This window comes from Cnephaeus nilssonii (assembly GCF_951640355.1).
Source record: "Cnephaeus nilssonii genome assembly, chromosome: 11".
Taxonomy (NCBI): domain Eukaryota; kingdom Metazoa; phylum Chordata; class Mammalia; order Chiroptera; family Vespertilionidae; genus Cnephaeus; species Cnephaeus nilssonii.
In genome coordinates, this window is record NC_137082.1 from 68272113 (window position 1) to 68295992 (window position 23880).

Sequence of the window (23880 nt, forward strand, 5' to 3'; positions counted from 1 at the left end):
CCTGCCCTAGCACCCAGATATTCGTGGTACCGCCCCTGCTTTGCTGTGTCACTGGAGCAGAGCATTTCAACCACGAGTTATTCTCATGGGGCCAGTTTCTATTCAGAGGTTTGTTGTGTGTCTAGGCACATAAAAATTACACGTGAAAAATTCTGCTCAGAGCTGCCGAAGTTGTGGAAGCTTTAGGGGCCATCAGGCCAGCCTCCTTAAGTCCCTTTAGGCTTGATTTAGTTGCAGTGAACAGGAATTCAGGCTAGCTTGGGGGGAGGAAGGGGGGGGCAGAGCACTGGCCAAAGTTAGCTCCAAATTCTGACCCCTTGAGTACTTATTAGCTGGGTGAACTCGGGCAACTTAACCCGAGCGTCATTTTGTCATCTTCACAGGGAGGTAATAATTCTACTCTGCCTACTTCCTACGGCAACTGGGAGGACTCAACAAACTAAGTAAAAGCACCTTTGAAACCATCTCTTTTACATTGTCATGTTCTGGAAATGCTTGTATTTGTGACGATGGACTTCTGAAGCAGCCCACCCTGGTCAGGAAATGGTCATGAAAGCTTCCCTCTTGTGAGGCCTCTGGTTTGAAGGGGACAGGACTCTTAACCCTTTCGCCATGCTCACAGGGCTGGGGAAACTGACCTTTGTGTTTGGGCTGGAAAATGGATAGCAAACAGGAACTACAGCTCAGCAGCAGCTCTGCGGTATGTTCCAGGGGAGGCAGGCGGTCTCCATCAATGAAGAGTGAATTACGGGTGAGGGGCTAAACCTGGGGGGCAGGAGGAAGGTCTTTTTCATTAAGAGAAAGGCCTCTCCTGAACTTACAGGCGAGGAGTATAAATACACATGAAACGATCCATTAGTCTAGAGACTTTCCTTCCTCAGACCTTGGAGAGAGAATGCTTTAGCTGCTGCTTGGAATACCACTAAGCTAGCAGAGTTGCCTAGGATATCAGTCACATGGGCGCATCTTCCAGACTTGTGCAAAATGATTTATTTTCCTTTGTTTTGGAGAGAAGTGGGGGAGGGGGCCAGAGGTACTTCCAAAACCTTGTCCTTCTCTAGAGGGCTCTGTGTGAGGGTATTCTCACCTCCCTACGCTTGAGTTCTCAGCAGCTCTTGCCCTTGGCAATAGCGACTAAAATAGCATTTCCTGTCTTCTTTCTCTTCCCCATATTCTGAACTCTGCATCTTCCCACACAGAGGAGGCTCCACATTGTGTCCTTTGAGGGGGAAGGAGTGGCAGCAGTAACTAGGGAGGAGGCCAGAGAGCATGTGGCCGGGCCCTGCTGATGCTGGGATTTTCCTGGATTGACTGCACAGCACAAGTGGGCTGGCTCCTTCAGCTCACTGCCCAAGCAAGAGAAGGCGGCGTCTGTTCTTACCCGTCTCAGAGCATATGCTTCTCCCTCTCACGGTCCCAAGACAGGAATTTGCAGTAAATGTGTTCTTCTGCCACAGAGTACTCCTTACTCTTAAACTGAAGTGCCACGTTGGCAGATCTTCCTACTGGCTGATCTGCAGTTGATAGATAGGATTGTCCCATTTCTACTTGCTGATTTAACCCAAAGAGACAACAAGCCCAAGGAGAGATTGTGGTGTGATCTACAAAAATTCAAACTAAGTAGTCCAATTGTAGTAGTTCGGCCTTTGGACAATGTCTGTCTTCTAGTTTTCCAAAATATCTTACAAGGGTGAAAAGTGAAAGCAAACTGACTTTTTCCTTCTTTCTGATTCCTTCTCCCCAGGCAGCTGTATCTGCGTGTGCATCTTAGAGAAGTAGGGCCCATTGGGAACAATGCCACCACCATCAGATATTGTCAAAGTGGCCATTGAGTGGCCAGGTGCTAATGCCCAGCTCCTTGAAATCGACCAGGTAAGCTCCTGAAATGACAAACAGTGATGCGAGCAGAGGGATCTGGGAAGTGTGTGGCAGAGGATGTCTTTAGGGATGGGGACTACTGGCGTCAGGAGTAAGAACCCGCCAGAGGAAAGCTGAGGCCTGTCCCACCCTACGGAAGGTTGGTCACCATGGCTTGGGAGAGGCTGCCTCTCAATACCAGCTATCAAGGGAGAAGTCCGTGCTCAGACCCCAGGTTAATCCTGCTTGGCAGCCCCTGGTCAGAACCGTGGCACGAGGAGGATGTGGTTGAAGGACCTCTCTCTTTCTTTCAGAAACGGCCCCTGGCATCCATCATCAAGGAAGTTTGTGATGGGTAAGTTGAAACTCCCTTGTTTTGGATGATGGCAAACTAGAGACTAAAGGAGCACTACCAAGTTTTGACAGGTCTTCTGCTGAAGGGTCTCCAGTTAGTCAGATCCCCAGTGTGGGCTTTTGTGCATCGTTGCCTTGCAAAGGAAGTATAGCTAATGAGGATGACCCTTAGACCTCTTATCAATCTTTAGCTTTTCCTTTAAGTCCAGGAATGCCCTGCCTGAGGTCCTGGTGGGATCTGAGGTCCACGATGAATTATATGTACCTCCTTTTGTGCTGTCAATCTTACAAAGTTATTTGTAACCTTGAGGAGGTTATTTTTCAACATTTCAACCTAAAGCTTTGATTTTTGTCCCCAGTCCTTTAAACATGCCACCCGACCCCTTGAGCAACTCTACTGAAATTATTTATTTGCACCTTCTAGATAGGTCCAGAGGAGTAGCCAAACAGGCTGTACTATTTTTCTCTTACACAGGTGGTCATTGCCAAACCCTGAGTATTACACCCTGCGGTATGCAGACGGACCCCAGCTCTACATCACTGAACAGGTCAGTACTAGGAGACGCAAATCAATATAGGCCTTGCTTTGCAGTGCACCACCCAAGGAGACCACGCCGTTCACCTTACTCCCATCCAGGTAGCTTCCACTCACTGGGGAAAGCTGCTTCCTGGCAGACCAGGGAGCGCAGCCCTTGTTCTCCTCTACTGGGTGGAACACCATGGATTTACTTCCCGAGAGCCCAGGGCTTGAAAAAGACCTTAGAAGTTCTGTGCCAAGAAACAAGCAGCAGGAGAAGAGGGCCAGACTGAAGAGTCTCTGTTCCAACTCCTTTAGAAATGACAGAAAGTTCTTGTTGACTCAACAGCTTGTACAATTTTAATATTTTATTTTACTCTTTTTTCTCTTTGCTCCCCAGACTCGCAGTGACATTAAGAATGGGACAATCTTACAGCTGGCTATCTCCCCGGTAGGTACTCTGCTTTCCTTAGGAATTAATTTATTTAACAAACATATATGAGTATCTATCCTGAGCCAGACTCTGTTCTAGAAACTAAGACTGTGGAGATTAACAAGTCAGTCTTTGCCCTCACAGTCTACTTGGGATTAAACCAACAAATACAGTATATGGCCTTTCTCAAGGGTCTTGATGGAAAGTTGCTTAGGGAGTTGTAGGAACTCAGAAAAGGGACCACCTGACTCAACCGGAGGCTTCCCAGAGAAGGGAACACATAGCTTGAATGTCGAAGACTGAGCAAGAAAAGCTGAAGAAAGAAGAAAATGAGAAGTGTCCCAAGCAGAGAGACGCACTTTGTCTGGGGAAAGCGGGATGCAGATGGCTAGGATCAGTGAGAAGCCAGATACTGAAGTCCCTGGGGGTCTGCTTATGGGTTTGGATTCTGTCTAGAAGGGAAGGTGGGAACACTGAAAGGTTTTGAGCAGGAAGTTATATTACGTTTAGATTTATATTTTAGAAAGATCTCTTTAGTCATAGAGTGGAAGATCAGCCAAGAAAAGGAAGGTTGGTGGCAGGCGGAATCTCTAAGAAACTAATGAGGAATGTTAACAGCCCCTGAAGGCAAATGGCAATGCAGACGAAATACTTAGCGGTAAACTGGATGAACATGGTAACATACTGGATGTGGAAGGAAAGGGGAGAATCCAGGATGACCCCTGTTTTCTGCAAGAGCAGCCTTCAAGGGTAACTAAGGGAGCAACCAGAAGGGCAGGAAGAAAACCAGGAGCATGAAATGGCTCAGGAGCTGGAGGCAGCAGAGTGTCAGGACAGAGGGAGGTGTCCCCAAGGAGCAGAGAGATAAAGTAAACAGAACAGAAAGGCTGGCTGTTAACCTGTTATGTCAGTCAGTCATGGTGAGCTTTCTGCAAACTTTTCGTGGTGTGACATCCAGATTGTCATGGGTTGATAAAAAGAAGTGAAAAAGTGAGAACCTCCAGTTTACCATATTACTAAGAAGCTTGGTTATAAAAGGAAATAGGTGGAGACGGTAGTAACTCAGAAATGTGGAGGGCAAAAGATGTGCTCTTTAGAAAGAGGTAAAACATTCAAGTGTTCAAAAAAATCAACAAATTTTCATGAAGATACAATGAAAGGTCTCCCCCCTACTACCCTCCTTCATCTCCCCAATTCCCCACCTCCTCCAACCCTTCACAGTTGTTAACTAATGTTGCATCTTTTTATGTGTCCTTGAAAATCTTGTTAAGATGGACAAGAGGAAGGCTGACAGTGCAGAAAAGAGGGGGCAATGAATGGAACAGGACCCTTCTGGGTCAGAACAGGAGGAACCCAATGCACCCTGGCTGCTCAGCCCAAGAGGAGGACAGTCGATGCGGGGTAGCTTAGGTATATTTGCCGAAGGGCCACCAGAAAATTAAGGGCACCTGTTTTCTTAGAGAGAGAGAGAGAGAGAGAGAGAGAGAGACTTGTTTGTCTACAAGGAAGGGAGGCTTGAAGTAATAACTGCCAACATTTCTTAAACACCCATGTTTTGCTGACTACTTTGCATAGGTTATATCTTTTAATCCTGACAAACACCCAATGAGATGGGCACTCTTGACAGCCTCATTTGGCAGACAAAGAAACTAAGCTTAGAGAGGTTAACCTGCCACTTGTCACAATGCTACAGGTCTGTCAGACTCCAGCCAGTATTCTTACCGTCCCATTCTTCTGCTTCCCTCTCTTTTCCTGAACTCATCTTAAGGACTTCGTTATTCCCCCCTCAATCTGCTAATTTAATATGACAGTCTTGGATTACTCACTTTTATAGACTCATGAAGCGTCCTACAGAGCTCTCTCACGGAGCATTTGACTTTCCCAGAAGCACACCTCTCTGGAGCAGGAGGCAGCCGCCCAGACACGCTGTCTCAAGAGGGAAATTAACATTTGGAGTTGGAAGTTTCTAAGTGTGATGCAGACCAGTGCTCTTCAAATTGTTCTCTCCTGTGACCTTTTCTCCTGGCGGACATTTCCCCCGCTGTGGAGATCTTGAAGGATTTCTGTATCATTGAGAGCAGTGTGCTGTTAAAGGGCCATCTATAATAGTCAAAGATGGGGGCACAGGGGAGAGAGATGAAACAGGCCTGACTCCTTGGCCGGCGACAAGACTAGGCTTCAGTCACTTGCTTAGCTCTGTAAAAAAAACAATAAAGACTACAGGAGCATTTTTGCTCTTGAGATTCTTCCATTCCAACTGAGAACATTAAATGAACACACCAGAAATAGAGAATGATGAAACGGTAAATTGTGAGGCATTGACTATAAAGTTAATAAGTTCAGCAAAAGGAAAGATCAGTGAACACGAGAGGAGGGATTGTAGCTGTAGCTTGCAGAGTGGAGACAAGCATTCTGCCAGGAAAAGTTCCCACACTGGGAGGCTTCGTCACCAGTCTTCATCTTCAAAAAGCTATTTTGAAATTAGTTACTTCCTGCTCCTTGATATTCTTAAAGTTTCCCCAGGACTATCACTTTGAGGAACAATGATGTGGACTTGAAGAGAAAGTTTTAAAAAAATTGTGAGGCTTCCCCCATTTTCAGATTGAAAGGGATCTTCAGGATCATCAGATTAAATTCTCTACCCAGGCATCCCTTCTATAGCATCTTTGATAGATGGTTGTCCAGATTCTCCTTGATTGCATCTAGTGACCAAGAGCTTATTACTTCAAGAGACAACCACTTCCACTGTCTAATGGCTTTAATAAACAGAAAACTGCCCTATGTGGAACCAGTATCTGTTTCTCTGTGACTTGCCAGAGTTAGTGGACTGTCATCTCCCAGATATCTCTTGTATTCCCTGGGTGGGAATTCCTTTAATCCATAGACCAGAGTGGTACACAAAGGACACAGATACTACAGAATTGGTCTGGGCATACTGGTAATTCCCCGATTTATCCAGTGAACATTTATTTAACAGCTTCTGCGCAGTGAAAAAAACTAGTTCTGCCTCAGGCATGGATGTTCACAGAAAGGGCCTCAGAGCTATCCACAGAGCAATCACCTGCCATAAGGAACAGATGGCAGATATCTTGTTTCTGCTCTCACAGTCCCGGGCCGCACGCCAGCTGATGGAGAGGACCCAGTCATCCAGCATGGAGACCCGGCTGGATGCCATGAAGGAGCTGGCCAAGCTCTCTGCTGACGTGACCTTCGCCACCGAGTTCATCAACATGGATGGCATTGTTGTGCTGACGCGGCTCGTGGAAAGTGGAACCAAGCTCTTGTCCCAGTGAGTATTATTGAGGTCTTGTCTGGGGCTTTCGGAGGTCTGCTACTCTCCACAGGGCACCCTATTCTCATTTCCATTGAGTCAAATGAGGTTTTTGAAAACCGTCTGCATACAGAGCAGTGTGCCAAGCACAAGAGTCCACACAGAGGGGCATAATTCACTATTGTGGTCCTAAATCTTATAGTCTGCATGGGCTCTCACAAAACCGTACTATGCCAAGTGAGTAGTAGTAGGGGCTGCTGAACTCAGGAAGAGGGAGGTCAGCTGAAGACAGACCTGTACATTTATGGAAAATGATTGGTCTGATGAAGGTTAGTGTGCAGACTATCCATTATGGACTAGAACAGGTGTCTGTCTATTCTTAACCACCCCCTGCCTCCCTCCCTGTCCAGTCACCTCCCCTCCACACACACACACACACACACACACACACACACACACACACACCTTTCTCTGTGTTTATCATAGGTTACCCCCTATCCATGTGCCATCTCCCTGCCACCCATTTTCACAGGGCAGAGGAGATCCAGAACTTTGAGATACACCACGAACATCTTTACGCTGCTCCAGCGCCAAGATGAATGTGATGGGAAACTGGCTTGTCGTGATCCACAGTGAATAACATGTTTAGTTTGCCTTCTGAGCCTGTGGAGCCTACGCTGGCAGAGAGGGAGTCAGAAATCTTTCAGCCGACAGATCAGCTATTGAAATTTTCAGCCAAACCAAGCAACTAATCATGGGTATTTGTTTAAGTCCTAGAAAATCCTAAAGCTTTCGCTGTCATCAGCATTGACCCCCCCAAGAGTGCTGCAGTCTCCCAGGAGTACAGGATTAGAAGGGCCTTCATTTCTTCCTCTTTAAAATGGGGATAATGCCCCAGTATTGTCATGAGGAGCATTGTAAATGAGAATGGATCTGAGAAGGCTTTGTCCATGGGAGTATAGTTTGTTAATTGCAAAGCACTCTACAGAAGTATAAAGGATTTAATGTATAAACAGGAGAGACAAAGGGAAGAAAACATTTTCATCCTTATTTTCCATCAGCACAGTGCTAAGGGCTTTGCATTTATTGTCATCTTGCCCCCACCACAACCCAGTGAGATTAACATGATTTTACAGAGGAAGAAATTAAAGTTTGAAAAGATAAAATTTGCACAGTTAGCAAATAGCTGAACAGGAATTGAACCCATATCCAAAGTTTGTATTCTCTGCTGCCTCCAGGCCTAAAGGTGAACATGGTACATAAGCTTCCTTAGGTACCCCCACAAGGTATTGGGGTTTGACAAAGATCTGCTGTGGTTTTGTTCTTGGGAAATGGATAAGTGATTCTGTTTCCCTGAGATGAGGTGACATGGAGAAGGAAAGCCTAATCCCCAGCAGCCTTTATGTTTTCAGTGGTAGATACCTGGACAGATCTGCTCCACGTCTGTGTAGGTGTGCATGCAGGCGCTGACTCAGAGTTGCATCGACTGATTGCTCATGTAGTGCTTACACTGAAATCCTTCCATTGTGGCTGCCTTCACACCTGTTCCCTGTTTTGAATCTTTGTATTGTTGTGTGTGTGTTTTGCACATGTCTCAGCTACAGTGAGATGCTGGCATTCACCCTGACTGCCTTCTTAGAGCTCATGGACCATGGCATTGTCTCCTGGGACATGGTTTCCATCACCTTCATTAAGCAGGTGAGGCCTCCAGCATTCTGTCTTTCTCTCCTTCCTCAGTCACCCCTTGTTCTCTAGGCTAAGGTGGAGATGCAGGCAATACTGCATTCTGGTATGGGTCAGCTTTCTATCCCTGAGGCCAGACTTTCATCCTGGAGCTCTGGTCTTCCTCTGGTTCCTGCAAGACTTACTCTGCTGTACTCTCAGGACCTGCACTGAGATGAACTGGGCTATCCAAGTGAATCTGCCCAAAGTGCCACTGGATTATTAGTGAGACTTGGGAGAACACCAGCATCAGCCAGTGCCATCCTTGTCTTTTGACCTGCTTCCTGACTTTCCCTTCTCTTTGATAAAAAGTGTTCATTTCATTTGCCTTATATTTATAAGTCTGCCTTCTGTTTACAAATCTGCCAGGTAGCCTGTTTGGACTGTCAGATTGAACTCAGTCGGTAGAATAGGAGACTTCTAGTTTTGCCCTCCTTTCTTTTACAAGAAGGGACAGCATCAACTCGGAAAACTGAACTAAAACCAGTGAATAATATGTCCTGACCTGCCATGTCTTGGGACTTTGGGAACCTCCCAGTGCTAACGCTATTTTGGCAAAAGTGACCTGGCCATATGTTAAGGATATGATGGGTATTGAGGAGGATTAGATGACCAGACTTTGAGATCCTGTCTAACTCTCCAAGTCTCTCTGTTCTACGTGTGTATAGGGACACAGTGCATGTCAGGAGAAGAGTACCTGGAAATAATATCCTAGTATCAGTAAGATCCTCTGCTTTCTATACTCAGCTTTTTCACACCTGAGTCCTTATTTTGAAAATGAAGTATTAAGCCCTTAGATTTTGAGGACATACAGTTGACTGGATACTGTAATTTGAAATTGAGTTTTCCATGCCTAGGGAATCCCTGGCATTGGCCCAGGTAGCCATAAACAGATAGCACTCTCCAGCTCAGGACACCTGCCCCAATGTGGTCAACACACCTGAGAGGAGAGAGCCTGTGGGCTAGCAGCAGAAGCCTAAGCCGTCCAGCTCCCATGGGCCCTGAGCTTCCTAACTGATTTGTCCCTCTCTGCCTTTAGATTGCAGGGTACGTGAGCCAGCCCATGGTGGATGTGTCCATCCTTCAGAGGTCCCTGGCCATCCTGGAGAGCATGGTCCTGAATAGCCAGAGTTTGTACCAGAAGATAGCAGAGGAAATCACTGTGGGACAGCTCATCTCTCACCTCCAGGTGTGAGTAAGAGACTCTGCCTGCCTCCCTGCCCTGTCGCTTCTCTTCTCCTCTCTCCGTCTGCATAAGTCTTCCTGTCCTCCTCCTGCTTTGCTTGGATTCCAAGCTGCTGGTCTGCTTGTTCATCCATTCATCGCTTCTTCCACACTACTGCCAGATTCCCCCCATAATTCAGACCTGCTCATGTCATGCTCCTGTGTAAAACCCTCTGTAACTCTGCTTGCCCCTTCGGATAAAGTGAAGTTTTCCCCAGTCTCCCTGTACCACTGTGGTACCAGACAAAATAGATGCTTTCTTCTCTGTGGGCCAAACAATCTCTGTTTGTACCTTTGGCAATTATATTTATATAAAATACTCTACTTTTTATTATCTGTCTCCCATTTTATAAATTTTTAAAATATATTTTTATTTATTTCAGAGAGGAAGGGAGAGGGAGATAGAAACATCAGTGATGAGAGAGAATCATTGATTGGCTGCCTCCTGCATGCCCCCTACTGGGGACCAAGCCCGCAACCCCGGGCATGTGCCCTTGACTGGAATCACTCCTGGGACCCTTTGGTCCGCAGGCTGACACTCTATCCACTGAGCCAAACCAGCTGGGGCTCTGTCTCCCATTTTAAACTGAGCTATCTGGGAACAGGGACCAATCATTTTTGTATCCTCTGCTTTGATTTAAGCAAAAGCCCAATTAGCATTTGTTGAACAAATACTTTTAAAAACGATTTTGAGACTTTGCCCCAGGTTATTATTTGATTACAATCGGTGAGTGATTTTATGAACCATGTCTAAGCATCATCTTGCTGGTCATTCTTCTAATCTCCTCTGCCTTCTTTCTTCATTGACACAGCTCCAACCAGGAAATTCAGACCTACGCCATTGCCCTGATTAACGCACTTTTTCTGAAGGCTCCTGAGGACAAGCGACAGGTCTGTGGCTGCCTTTCCAAGCTTTTCGTCTGGGCTCTTCCAAGAGAAGAATTCTCACCCACTCATCCTTTGCAGACAGCAGAATCCCAGCCATTTTCCCAAGGGTCCTTCCTCCTGTCCTTCTGTGATCAGAGCCCATCGAGCGGCTTTGCTAAGGAAGACCCAGGGGAGAACGAGCAGGGAAACGAGCTGGGGTCTTAGGTCAGAGCAGGGGCCTGCAAACTTGTTCCTCTAAAGGGGCAGAGGGTAAATGTGTTTGCTTTGTGGGCCATATTGTCTATGTGGCAACTATCCACCTTTCCTGTTGTAGCCAAAAGCCACTTCAGACAGTAGGTGAACGAATGATGTGGCTGTCTCGCAGTAAGACCTTATTTACACAAATAGTTGACAAGCCTAATTTGGCCTTAGTTTGCCGCCCCCTAGGTTAGAGGATCAAGAAGGGAGAGGAGACCCTCTGGGCATCACTGTTGAGTCCAAGGAGATTGAAACAAATGAGAGCCTTACTTAAGGAAGCAAGAGTGGAGGGACTTAGCACCTGGTTTCGTGTGTAAGGACCCTCTGATCCAGGTTCTAAACTTCCTTCTTTTCCTGTGAATTATCTGTGTGACATTATGCAAACAGCTCTACTTCTCTGAACCCTGATTTCCTCACCTGTAATATGGGAGCTATCACATCTTCCCCATTTACTTCACAAGGATGTCATGAGGTAAACCAGACCCCCGATTTACAGGTGAGGACACCGGGAATCGGTTGGGCAGGAGAACAAGCTCTGACCTAAGAGTCCAGGGCCTGCCACTGGCCGGACACATGCTCTAACCTCTTTGGGTCTCAGGTTCTCTTCTGTCAAATGAAAGGGCCAGATTAAAAGACCCCTGGGGGCCCTTCAGCACACTTCGTAGATTTCTCTGGTAAAAGCCCAGGTGGTGCACAAAAGAAAGACTGTTTCGTTGTCTGTCAGTACCCTGGGCTCAGGAGGTTGAAGTTCATGTGGGATCAGGTACCAAGCCCTTGGTGGATTCTAGTGGGAGACCAGGGGCATCTGTGTTTCTGTCTGTCCTGCCTTTCTTGGATGGCTTTGCTCCATTAAGCTCTTCCTTCCTAGTCCTGTCCTGAATGTAAACTGAAAGCTCATTCTTCCATCGGCTTCTCTCTGTGCTTTTGCTTTCTGCCGGCAGGACAAGCACCTTAATCCTCTAGACCTGCCTGCCACTGTAAGTAGCACCGCTATGTGGAAAGGGCCCCGCTCTCATCCAGGTGGGGAGGTCTCAGCTGGGCAAGAATCTCACCTCTGATCTAAGATGTTCAGGGAACTCCAGGACCAGGAAAGGTTGTGTGCTGTAAGCCTCATTTGTCAGGACACTTGAGGACATCCTGCAGAGTAGAGCCACATGCAGGATTAAGGCGATGCCTGTCCCAGGGAATGTGGCCCAGTCTTTCCTTTGTAATTCGCCTTTACGTGGGTCTGTGGCTCAGCCAGCGAAGATCAGATTCAGAAATAGCCTGTGGCTTTCATCTAGATGACACCATGACGCATCACCCCCCACCTTGATATAGCAAAGTGTACCTGTTTACCTAGACCGTGGGCATTTGAAGAGGTTTGGACAGTTGACAAGAGGGAATTTGGATGCTCATTTTTCCTAAGAGGGAGCTTAGGGAGGTCAGCTCTACAAGGACCTGAAAGAGGATGAGTGTTTCCCCCACAGAGAAGCTTTTAGTCTGAGGCCTTAATGTCCTAGCGGTGACCACTGCCTGCTTCCCACTGTTAGTTGTCCACAGAGAGATCTAATCTCAAGCTGACCTCCTATAGCTACCAAGAAGTGTCTAGGCCACTCTCCTCTCCTCCAGGCGGTGTGTATGCTCAGGGCAAGCATAGCAAAACTTAATGTTCCTGGCAGCACCAGCCACTTGGCATTTGGCCAGAAATCCAGGCGTGAGAGAAAGGCCTTTGAGCTCTGAGGACACTGCTCCATGGGAGAGGTGTGACAGCTCCCTCAGGCCGATGGACTTAGAATTCTCTGTAAAATGAAACTAAGGCAGCAGTTTAAAGTGAAGTCATACCAATTAACATGATAAGAAGTGATGGCTGACATTGGAAGGCAGAGACAGAAGAATTATGAAAAGCTGTCAGAGAAATTAAAAGCATGGTAATCTGGGACCATTTTGTTTAGGAGAAAATAGCTTCACATCTCAATAGCTCCTTAAGGGTATTAGTGTCACAACCCAGAAAAATAAATGATGGTCTTAATAAAGCCAAGTCCTTGGCAATGATTAAATTATAATCATTGCAGTCTCTTCTGAAATAGACATGTATTTTTTAAAGATTTGCATAAGAATGGTCCAAGTAATGGTTCTGAGAGGACCCTTAAAGCTTCGCTCCCTGGAAGATTCAATTTAGTAGGATACTTTCCTGAGTGTGCTAAATACATCAAGTGTTCCTGTTAAATCAGAACCAAATATAATTTAAAAAGTAACCTATTATGAAAAATTACCCCAAAGCACCCAACACGTTCTCTCCACCAGTCAGAAGTGAATGGGAACTACTCACTGTTTCAGGGGGTCCCCACCCAGCTCCCTCTGCTGGTGAGCCCCAGGAGCAGCGCGGGGCCAAAGCCCTTTCCTGGGTTTGGAGTCCCTTCCAGCCCAGGCAGTGGGTGCCTGCCGGGAACAGTGAACAGGGCCTGCGGCTTGGGGACCATCACGCTGCTTTGTGCTCCGTTTACACTGTCCATCGCCCACCGTCCTTGTAACACCGTGTCTTGTCTGAGGTGTCTTCGTCCCTCTTTGAAGATGGTGTGGTGGATTGTGCCATTGGGACCAGAAACCCTATTTGTTCATTTGCACTCACAAAGGAAAAACGTGAGGGAATTTGTTGGAGTATAAGATACAGTTGATGGTTCGTGGATTTTTTTCTATTTGCCCACTTTTCATTTGAAAGGAAAAAAATTGTGACAGAAAAAGCCCCAGAGCTGTGACACCACCTTCCTCTATGGCTGTCACAGCTGTGTCCTGCCACCTTGCCTCATGTTTCTTATTTTCTCACTAGGACATGGCCAATGCATTTGCACAGAAGCACCTACGATCCATAATCCTAAATGTAAGTTTCCGAAACAAGCTGTATTTTGTTACTATTGTTTTGTTACTATTAATAGCAATTATCACCATTACTATAGTTGTATTATTGTTGAAATTACTATTGAATGGGTTGGGCACTCAGAGAGAACTTACCAATAGGCACTAAACACTCTTAAGGTGAAAAGCTTTTTTTGTAATCCTCTATAGGCAGAGTTGTCTCTAGGAGGCCGCTGGCCCACCAGGGATTGCAGAGCCTCAAAGGAGACACTGAGGCCAGCTGTACTGTTTGTTGCCTGGCAGATCCAAACTTGTTTATCTAGAGGGAACATGTTAACATAGGCACCAAAAAAGGAAGGTAACTCGTTGAATTAACTCGGGTCATAAACCTGAGTGTGTGGGGCACCAGCAGGGATGACTAAGACAGTGTGTTTGCTCTCGAAGAACTTCCAGTCCAGCAGGAAAGACGAGTGGTCATGGCACCCTGTGGCCAGGTTCTGTAGAGATTCGTGGTCTGGGAGATTTCAGAGGAGGGCAGTCAGACCTGTGTGGAAGGAGAGGTGTCAGGAAGCCTTCAGAGGACCGTCTTCAGGGGAGGCTGAGGACAAGCAAGCAGACCAAAGAGAAAAGGAGTGGGGGCGTTGAGGGCCCGGAGCCAGACGGAGTGTGTGATGGGTAGAGGGTGAAGCAAGGAGCAGATGTGTGGTGAGACTGCAGAGGTAGCAAAGACCAGATCAAGTAGGGTCTTAGTCTTTTTCCTAAGGGCAGTTGAGGGGATTTAACCAGGATCACGAAGTAGCCAGACTAGCATTTTAGAAAGATCACACTCCAAAATCTGTGTGTTTCCCGAGGGTTGTGTTAGGGAGGAAAGTGGAGTAGGAGGTGGTGGGGAGGGGGAGACATCTGGAAAGAGGTCTAATTCCTTGTTACCAGGGAGGTGAAGTGGGGTGGGAAGGAACCGAGGTGGGAAGGGGAAAGAGTGGGAGCGGGGAAAGAGCCAAGGATCTACATTAAAAGGCGGCCATTTTATCAGTTGTCAAAAACAAGGAAGAACTAGGAGGGCACAGTGAAGAAATTCGGAGTCAAGTGTGAAAGACTTACTAATTCTGAACATGAACTTTGGAGTCACCAGCACCCACTCTGCCATTAGCCAAATCTTTGATCTTGAGTAATTCACTTAACTTCTGTGGGCTTCGATCTGCTCCTCTGGATGTGAGAACTAAATGAGCTAATATATATAGAGTGCTTAGCAGGATGCCTGGCATGTGGTAAGTGCTGTGCTTCTATTGGCAGTTCTTTGTGAACAAGAAAGAACAGCTGATAGATTCAAGAAGTAAGCTCCGAGTATTTGTGAAGTAAGCTCCGAGTATTTGTGAAGTCCAGTGATCAGCTGGTCTAAACACGCGGAGCCTGTCAGACTTCACTAAGCAGAACTAGCTCTTGCCTACTGGCCATTCCCTGGTCACAGCCCGTGGGCAGCCCGCAGGAGGGACTGAGCAAATGCTCAAGCACTCTGCCTGCAAGTGACGGAGAGCACACAGTGCCCACGCCTTCTCATCCACATTCCTCTTCGTGTGTGGGAGCGAGGATGCCTTTGTGAGGGAAATTTAATGAATTTTGAGACTTTTTATTTTCTTGAATGAGGTTATGACAAGCTAAGATTCCACTATAGAAGACAGTTCAGTGTCAAGGCTCAGGACTTAGATAGTCTGCTAGGAAATGGTATGCATGCTCACTTCCTAGTAAGTCCAGGAGGTTAACTGAGTCCACCCAAAGAACATAGGCCTGGAAGTATCTGACAGCAAATAAGATGTCAGGTAAAACTCACCCAACTGGAGCTGTCCTTCTGTAAGCCATTGATGGCTAGAGTAATTACTTTCCCACAATGATGTGTCTAAGTTTAAGAAAGGGGGAGTAAATGAGTGAAAACCAATATCACATTAACTTTAACCTCTCTTTAAAGTAGTTTATGAGTTCTAGAGAGGTGAGGTGGAAGGAGTAGGGATAGACGGGTGGTGAGAAATTGGAGTGGCAGAGTGGGGGAACATAGAGAAAGGAAGAGACTCACAGTGGGGCTAAGAAGTGGGGTGTCAGTGGGACAGCAGAGCAGTGACAGAGAGAGAGCCTGGGCAAAGAGTCTGGGGAGGGAGGGGGAAGGGAAGCTTAGGGGGAGAGCAGAGAACGAAAAAGTAAGCGTGGGGAGATGGAGACGGACACTGAGACTGAGCTAAGAGGAGAGACAAAGAGGGAGCACATGGGGCAGAGGGAGGGATGAGGGCATTAGCACACCCTCTAGCAAGAGAGCGGGCAGCTTTGTCCAGTGGAAATTTCTGCAGCTGTGGAAGTGCTGTCCCAAATGGTAGCCACTAGCCACATGTGGCTGTTGAGCACTTGAAATGTATCCAGTCTGACTGGGGAACTTAATTTGTCATTTTTTAAAATTTTACTTGGAATATGGCTTGTGGTTACTGTTTGGGCTGTGCAGACCTAGAGAAAGAAAGAGACAGGAAGGAGAAGCACTCTGGCATCTCATGGTGGGGAGATGAGACCTAGCAGCGCTGTCCAGTGAAATTATAGGGACCACTTATTTTATTTGCTACTAGAGGCCCGATGCATGAAATTGGTGCAAGGGGCTCAGCCCTTGTAGCCCTGGCTTTGTCCAGAAGGTCGTCCGGATGGTCGTTCAGCTGTTTAGCTGTTCGGTCGATTTGCATATTACGCTTTTATTATTATAGATGTTCTAGCGGCAACGTTAAAAAAGGGATGGAGGAAATTAATTTCAATAACATTTCATTTAACCCAGTCTATCTAAAACACTATGATTCCAACATATAATCAATAGGAAAATCATTAATGAGATACTGTACATTTTGTTTTCACATACAAAGGTTCTGAGGTCTGGTGTGCCTTCATTGACAGCACGTCTCAGTCTGGACTAGCTGCATTTCCAATGTTCAATAGCCACACATGGCTAGTGGTTACCTTACTGGACTGCACGGGTCTAATGAGCTTGATCTCCAGCCGAGCAGGCCCTAGAGAGCTGATCTGAAGTTAGAGGGAGCCCGAAAAAGACACTGATCTAGAGTTAGAAGCTCTATAGAGCTGTCTGATAGAACTTTCTGTGATAATGGAATCTTCCATATCTACCCTACCATCGGGTGGCAGCCACTAGCCACATGTGCCTGGTGAGCTTAAAATGTGTCTAGTGCTACTGAGGACCTGAATTTTCAACTTAAATTCATTGTAAGTGACTTAAATGCAAGTAGCCCCATATGGCCAGAGGCTGTCACATTGGACAGCAGGCCCAAGAGAGACACAACTAGACTGAGTAAGAGAACACAAAAGATACAGGTGGTTCGTGTGGGAAACTGGACAAGAGTCTCATTTGGCCGAGAAAAGAGCAAGAGTGACAGGATTCAAGATGGTAGTGAGATAAAGTGGGGGAGCGAGAAATACAGGAAGCATGCAGGAAAGAGCAGACTCTTGTGGGAGGGAGAACAGGACAGCTTGAGACAAGAACATAACCAGCATTGCTCAGCCCGGAGCGTGTGGGAAAAGACAGAGTGAGCGTGAGAATAGGAGAGGGGTAGGCATCAGAGGGACAGAGGGAGGAGGTGATGAGCTGAGGGGGGCCCAGGGCTGTGGAAAGAGAGCAGGCAGAACAAGTTAGAGGAGGGAGAGGGACATGGTGGGAACACAACACTGGAAGGGGAGAGAAAGAGGGACAGTTGTAGGAGACAAAGGAGGGAGGGGCGAGTGAGGAGGGTTGGACAGGAGCATTAGATGCCTCCCTTTATGTAGGTGTCTGTCTCCATGTCATTTAAAGAAAATGATCTTTTCTAAAGCCTCTCTACTTGGTGACGCCATCTTCACCAAAACATTTTATTTTTCTAAGGGAAAACAAAGAACCATACTGTCCAACTCCACAAGCAAATCTTTCTCCATGCCCACTAGCTATCGTCTTGGATTGTCTTGGATCTCTTTAGACCTGCAGTCCAGTTTGGTAGCCACTAGCCACATGTGGCTGTTGAACACTTAAAATGTGGCTAGTCCAAATTAAAACTAGTAATTACTGATTATAACCAGTAATTACTTACCTGATTGGAATAAGGTCCAGCCGCTGAGCTCCCATATCATAGTCTTAGTGGGGTAAGAGAAGAGGATGGTGCCCTCTGGCCTGCAGTGAATCCGCTCTGCCTGAATCAAGCCTATTCATGCTCCATCCCCTTCGAGAACACAAAGTCCTTGTGTGTGGGAGGAAAGCCCTCTTCCTTGCCCAGTGTACTTTCTTTTTCACCAGCATGGATGTGACTCTTCAGTAAAAGAAAATCAGTTCAGCCCCCTGCTCCCTGCCTGTGCTTTTTCCAGCATGTGATCCGAGGGAACCGCCCAATCAAAACTGAGATGGCCCATCAACTGTATGTCCTACAAGTCCTGACCTTTAACCTTCTGGAAGAAAGGATGATGACCAAGATGGACCCCAATGACCAGGTAGGCACTAAGTGGGGCAGAGCTTCCCTGGCTTAAGCTGCGTGCTGTTTGATGTGCTGCACTCCACCCTCAGGCTGTATACTGAGCACCTACTGTGTGCCAGGGACCTTGCTTAGATGTGTCTGCTCAAACGGTTTGGTCTGCTCTGAGAAATCTAGCTGTGTGCCTCCCCATGTCCTCTTCCTGCTGGTGACCCGCTGCACCAAGCCCACCTCTGTCCTGCTAAGGAAGAGGTAATGCCTCTTCAGAGATCCATCGGGGCCAGAGTTCTGCCCAAGCCCCACCACTCTTTCTTTTCCTTGCTTCCCTTGGTTAGCTGATTCACCTGCTGGCTGTCTGTTTCACCTCAGGCTCAAAGAGACATTATATTCGAACTGAGGAGGATTGCATTTGATGCAGAGTCTGACCCGAGCAATGTCCCCGGGAGTGGGACTGAAAAACGCAAAGCCATGTATACCAAGGACTACAAAATGCTGGGATTTACTGTAAGTTTCCCAAAGCACAGACCTCAGTAGGCCATCTGCTCTGACAGGAAGTCAGAGGGCCCCCCCAAGTGAGTCCTGGGCACCCCTGCTTCGTAATGGTGGCCCTGGAATAGATGACACAGAAGCTGGAGGGCCTTGATGCTCAGTTTGCTTATGCAATGGCAGAGTCACAGTTTATGTGCAGCATTTGGCCTGTGAAACAAAGCCAGCTGTAGGCAGGGCCAGGCGGTCAGCCATATGGATGGAGCGGAGACCTCTCACCACAGCAGCGAGGTTCTTTGAAAAGCAGGCATGGGTATTTTGTGATAGGATCAGCTTGAGGATGGAGTTAATTCATTTAAATATTTATTATGCACCTACTCAGTGCCCAGCAGTGTGCTATACACTGGGGTTACACGGTGAGTCAGCCCAGTGGTCAAGGGCTCACAGTCTCATAGTAGCGACGGGCATGGAAAGAGCTACGATAGATGTAGGTCTGCAGTGCTGGCAGCATTCAGATGAGGGGCAAGGGCTTCCCCTCAGGTGACACCGCGCACAGAAAGACTGCCAAGTCTTAAATCGGGTTTCTTCTTCCTCCAGAACCATATCAACCCAGCAATGGACTTTACACAGACTCCTCCTGGAATGCTGGCCTTGGACAACATGCTGTACTTGGCTAAAGTCCATCAGGACACCTACATCCGGGTAAAGGCTGGGGCCAGCTTTCTCAGTCCTGGTACCACATCTCTGGCCTCCCTCCCACACCTCCCTAGTCCTCTCCTCCCTCACCTCCTTTCCTCTCCTCCCCAGATCGTCCTGGAGAACAGCAGCCGCGAAGACAAACATGAATGCCCCTTTGGCCGCAGTGCAATTGAGCTTACCAAAATGCTCTGTGAAATCCTCCAGGTTGGGGAACTACGTAAGTGTACAGCAGCCCTGTAATCGGGGGCTGAGTGAGCTGTGATCGGCTTATCCTTGTTAATGGGAGACTTGGGTATTGCTTTGTTCAAGCTGGCAGTTTGAACATGTTCAAGAGCAATGCAACCATCCACTCCCAGGTGCAAGGACTGGCTGAGTCTGTCACAGGGCAGAGGCGGACCAAGAGCAAGTGCCCTGGAGAAGAAGGCTCAGGAATTGGGAAAGGCCCATCCTACATCATCACTAGCCCTGGTCCTCGTCTTGGTTTTGTTCTTCAGGACTTTGGTGCAGAGGAACCAAAGTTCCAGGATATGAGCACCCAGCTCATCCCTTTCCTGCCTCTTTTCTCCCATAGCAAACGAAGGGCGCAATGACTATCACCCGATGTTCTTTACCCACGACCGAGCCTTTGAGGAGCTCTTTGGAATCTGCATCCAGCTGCTGAACAAGACCTGGAAGGAGATGAGGGCAACAGCCGAGGACTTCAACAAGGTCAGTGTCGCAGAGCTCTGAGGTCCATGGGCTGAGACCATCACCTGACAGCCTGTCACAGCTGGCCAGAGCCGGGGAAATCCCTGCACTGGAAAACCAGCCTGGTCTGCAGCAACGCGTCACAAGACGGAGGCATTGTCCCCTCTGCTTGTGCTTCCTCTGTCACCTTGAGCAGATGTCTTTCCTTGGTGCCCTGGCCCCTCATTTGCCCCTGGAGCAGTACTCACCCCTCCCGTGTTCCTTAGGGGCCAGGAGGATAAGCACAATAATAGCTGTGGTTTGCTGAGCACTTACTATGTGCAGGCACTGTTGCTGTTTTGTGCACTGGAAGCGTCAGGGAGAGGTCCGAGTGGATTGGCATGATATGCAGGTCATGGACACCTACTCAGAAGTCATTCCTCCGTGCTTTCTGAGTACCCGTCTCGGTGGAGCACACAGGGCCCTCAAAAGCTGCTACTCTAGACTTGAGTGTTTTGAAGCTGATCATCTCATTGTAAAAAGTTTGGGAAGTATAAAGAAGAAAGTGTTTGCTGTAATTTCACCACCCAGTGATGACCATTTTTTATGGGTTTCACTGTAGTCCTTTTTTCCTGTAGATTTTTCCTTCATTGATGGAGAGCTGACCGGATGTACAGTGTGATACTCTGTTTTTCCTTTAACTGTTGTTTTAGGGGAAGTAACACCTTTTTTTGAACATACCACAGTGTGCCAGGCACTGTGCCTCCATATAGCATCTCATAATCCTTCAGGCAGCACGTATCAGAAGATGTGTCTTTCTCTGTCCCTTTAAAGTGTAGGGGGAGGGTGTTAAGTGACTTATTCAAGGAACAGATGAAGGGACAGAGTCAAGATCTGAATCCATTCCTCTCTGACTCCAAAAACCTATGCTCATTCCACACCATTGACTAATTGAAATGTATGAGAAACAAGGCATTTGTCACCATCAGTCATTTGTCCTAAATAACCATCCGAGGAGGTGTTCCTTAGCACGTCGGTGCTCTGTTCCCCAGCACACATCTGTCGTCCTGCTATGCTCAAGGCCTGGGCACGGGCAAAGCCTTGGTGCCAGAGGCGGTCTGTCTGGGTGTTAGAGCAGGGGCGAGCTGGTGCCTTCTTCATCCCCCTTAGGTTATGCAGGTCGTCCGAGAGCAGATCACTCGTGCTCTGCCCTCCAAACCCAACTCTTTGGATCAGTTCAAGAGCAAACTGCGCAGCCTGAGCTACTCTGAGATTCTGAGGCTGCGCCAGTCCGAAAGGATGAGCCAGGATGACTTCCAGTCCCCGCCAATTGTGTAAGTACCATCCCGTAGGGGGCCAGGTGGGAGAACCCAGCCCCACTCTGCCTTCCTTCCAAGGCTTGCTGTGACCTTCCCCTTCCCCGGTATGTGGCCACCTCAGGGAGCTGAGGGAGAAGATCCAGCCCGAGATCCTTGAGCTGATCAAGCAGCAGCGTCTGAACCGGCTCTGTGAGGGCAGCAGCTTCCGGAAGATTGGGAATCGCCGAAGGCAAGGTGACGGGGGCCTGGGGCACTGCGCGGTCCTTACTGCCCAGAGCCACTGCCCGGGGAGGGAGCCTGCCTGGGCGGGCCCTGCAGGGAGCAGGCAGGGAACACAGCATCCTCTGCCTGTGTGTGCCCAGGCCTTTCCCAGAACTGTCCTTGCTCACCTGTTTGGCTTCCCTTGTGTTCCAGAACGTTTCTGGTACTGCCGCTTGGCACTGAACCACAAGGTCCTGCACTATGGTGACTTGGACGACAACCCTCAAGGGGAGGTGACATTTGAGTCCCTGCAGGAGAAAAGTAGGTTCATTTCTCTATTGCTGTGACCTGGTAGCTGGACTCAATGTCAGGAGAGTTCTAATCCTGGCTGTTTCAAGCTGATTATCTGGTCTTGGGCCAGATGTCTCTCTGGACCTGTTTGCTCATCTGTTGGAGGTCATCTCTATCTGCCTCCCTCACAGGGCTGATTGGATAATTCGGTGAGATCACAGAGGGCAATGGGCTTTGCAGATAGTAAAGGGTGATTCAAAACAAAGTTGAAAGGTGGTGGTTAAGAGCAGACTACTTGGATTCAAATCCTGGCTTTGCCACTAATTCTAATTAATTCTGATTCATTCGAATCAATTTCGAGTTCATTCTCCTCTCTGCCTTTTTTCCTTCTGTCAGATTAATAACCATATCTCCCTCATAAGAGGATGGAATGCCTAGTCTGTGTAAAGCACTTAGAACCAGTAGCAGGTGAAACTGTTAGCTGCCACCACTGCTGTTTGCTGTGGTGGCGTTGTCACCGTCATTACTGTGACGTGAAAGTGAGGTGAGTGTCAGAGGCCCCATGCCTTGGGGAAACGATCCAAAAGCCCAGTCAGATTTGACACAGCCCTGCAGGCCATGGTTCATGGGCAGTGACCCCAGAGGGGGGACAATACAAGGCCACACACGCTGAGCTGATACAGCTCTCTGAGTCTGGGGGCTGAGGCTTCCCTTCGAGCACCGAAGCCAGGACCAGCTTGCACCAGGAAGCTCCCAGAAACTAATTCCCTTCATTGATCAGTTCCTGTTGCAGACATCAAGGCCATTGTCACTGGGAAAGATTGTCCCCACATGAAAGAGAAAAGCGCTCTGAAACAGAACAAGGTGAGTGGAGAGGCAGTCCCGAGGCGGCTGCTGTCACAGGGACGCCTGGTGCAGGCCGTGGTGGCGGTCTTTCAGGTGCATGCTCTCGCCCGCATTCTGTCTCTCTAATTCCTGAATGTTTTATGAAGAATAATTTTGAACATACAGGAAAACAGATAGAACCCCCATATATGCATCACCCAGCCTCACAGCCATGGCAAAGTACTGTCTACCTTCCTCCCCTCTGTTACTCTGAAGAAAACCCCAAGTGTCACATCATTCCATCTGTCAGTATGTAGAATGTATCCCTAGATTATGAGGACTCCTTTAACATAATCCCAACAGCATTATCACATCTAAAAAGAAATAAAAATTGTTATTTAATGTCAACTATTCCATTGATGTTTGAACTTCCTCTAATTGTTTTATAAACATAATTTCTCTGTATAAATATGCAAATGCAATACGTATAGACATACAAACATTCATCCTCGTTTTGTTTGTTAAGTGAGCATCCAAAGAGAGGCTACACTTCGTGATTAGTCTTTTAAATTTTGTGGTTTTTTTAAATGTGAAACGCTTCACAAATTGGCGTGTCATTCTTGCGCAGGGGCCATGCTAACCTGCCCTGTATCGTTCCAATTTTGGTATATGTGCTGCTGAAGCGAGCGCCTTTTACATTTCTTAATTCATAAGTTCCCCCTCCATCTTTCCATCTTTATTTCTCTTTGCAGTTTATTAGTTGAAGGAACCAGGTTGCTTGTTTGGTAGTTTCCCAGAGTCTGAGATTTGCTGACTGTCTCCCCACGGTGCAGTTTAACTTGCTCCTCTGTCCCAGATCTGTACACTGAGGGACAGATCTAGAGGCTTGATCCACTTCAGGTGTGACCTTTTCTTTTTTAATAAGACTACTTCCTAGAGGGTCTCATGTTCTATCAGAGACACATACCATGTGGCTGTCTCTCTTTTTGTGGTGTCAGTTCTCAGAATGCTCAATGCCTCGTTCCGCTAGTAAATAGGCTTGATAGCTAGTGATATTTGAATGCAGCCCGTCTTTTTCATTATTAGCTGAACTACTTCTCTAAAGAGACACTTGCTGTCACCTACTGTTGGTTTCCCAGTGGTACAGTTTATGTAAGAAAGGAGGATAAATGCTGAGTTCTTTCCTAGTGTGTACCTAGAGTTAGTTCCCTGATACTACCCAACAGTGACCAATTATGTGTATGTGTCTTGTTTTATTTTCCAGTATTATGAACTCAGGGTTTAAGCAAATTCTTTTTCTTTTTTTTTTAACCCATTACACTTATGTTGTTGATGCTCACATTTTCCCATCTTTGGCCACAATTTGTTTTCATTGTTGTGGTTTTAAACTTGTTAACACCTTTCGGTTTAATTACCAAGATACATATTTAAGGTAATACACAGTCATGGGCTCTGACATTCTGAAGCTTCTGAGTATTAAGTAATAACTTTTCTCCAATCTTAAAAGTATCACCCCCTGCCGAAACCGATTTGGCTCAGTGGATAGAGCGTCGGTCTGCGGACTGAGGGGTCCCAGGTTCGAT

General features: G+C 47.3%; 1 protein-coding gene across 2 annotated transcripts in view; it reads left to right on the forward strand.

The window, feature by feature from the left end:
- The window catches only part of ELMO2 (engulfment and cell motility 2), a 36585-nt gene that overhangs the window by 9101 nt on the left and 3604 nt on the right, over positions 1 to 23880 (forward strand). Inside the window, exons 2-19 of one of the 2 annotated variants that reach the window (XM_079784548.1) lie at positions 1745 to 1872; positions 2172 to 2212; positions 2687 to 2759; positions 3129 to 3179; positions 6269 to 6450; positions 8031 to 8130; positions 9194 to 9345; positions 10191 to 10269; positions 13313 to 13363; positions 17707 to 17829; positions 18180 to 18314; positions 18894 to 18998; positions 19104 to 19212; positions 19567 to 19703; positions 20832 to 20995; positions 21102 to 21214; positions 21395 to 21502; positions 22254 to 22336. In XM_079784548.1, coding sequence (XP_079640674.1) covers positions 1795 to 1872; positions 2172 to 2212; positions 2687 to 2759; positions 3129 to 3179; positions 6269 to 6450; positions 8031 to 8130; positions 9194 to 9345; positions 10191 to 10269; positions 13313 to 13363; positions 17707 to 17829; positions 18180 to 18314; positions 18894 to 18998; positions 19104 to 19212; positions 19567 to 19703; positions 20832 to 20995; positions 21102 to 21214; positions 21395 to 21502; positions 22254 to 22336 — 1884 coding nt within the window. In that variant the 5' untranslated portion in view covers positions 1745 to 1794. Of the gene's footprint in view, positions 1 to 1744; positions 1873 to 2171; positions 2213 to 2686; positions 2760 to 3128; positions 3180 to 6268; positions 6451 to 8030; positions 8131 to 9193; positions 9346 to 10190; positions 10270 to 10483; positions 13163 to 13312; positions 13364 to 17706; positions 17830 to 18179; positions 18315 to 18893; positions 18999 to 19103; positions 19213 to 19566; positions 19704 to 20831; positions 20996 to 21101; positions 21215 to 21394; positions 21503 to 22253; positions 22337 to 23880 lie in introns of those variants that run through there. The other variant, XM_079784549.1, reaches the window with a different exon arrangement.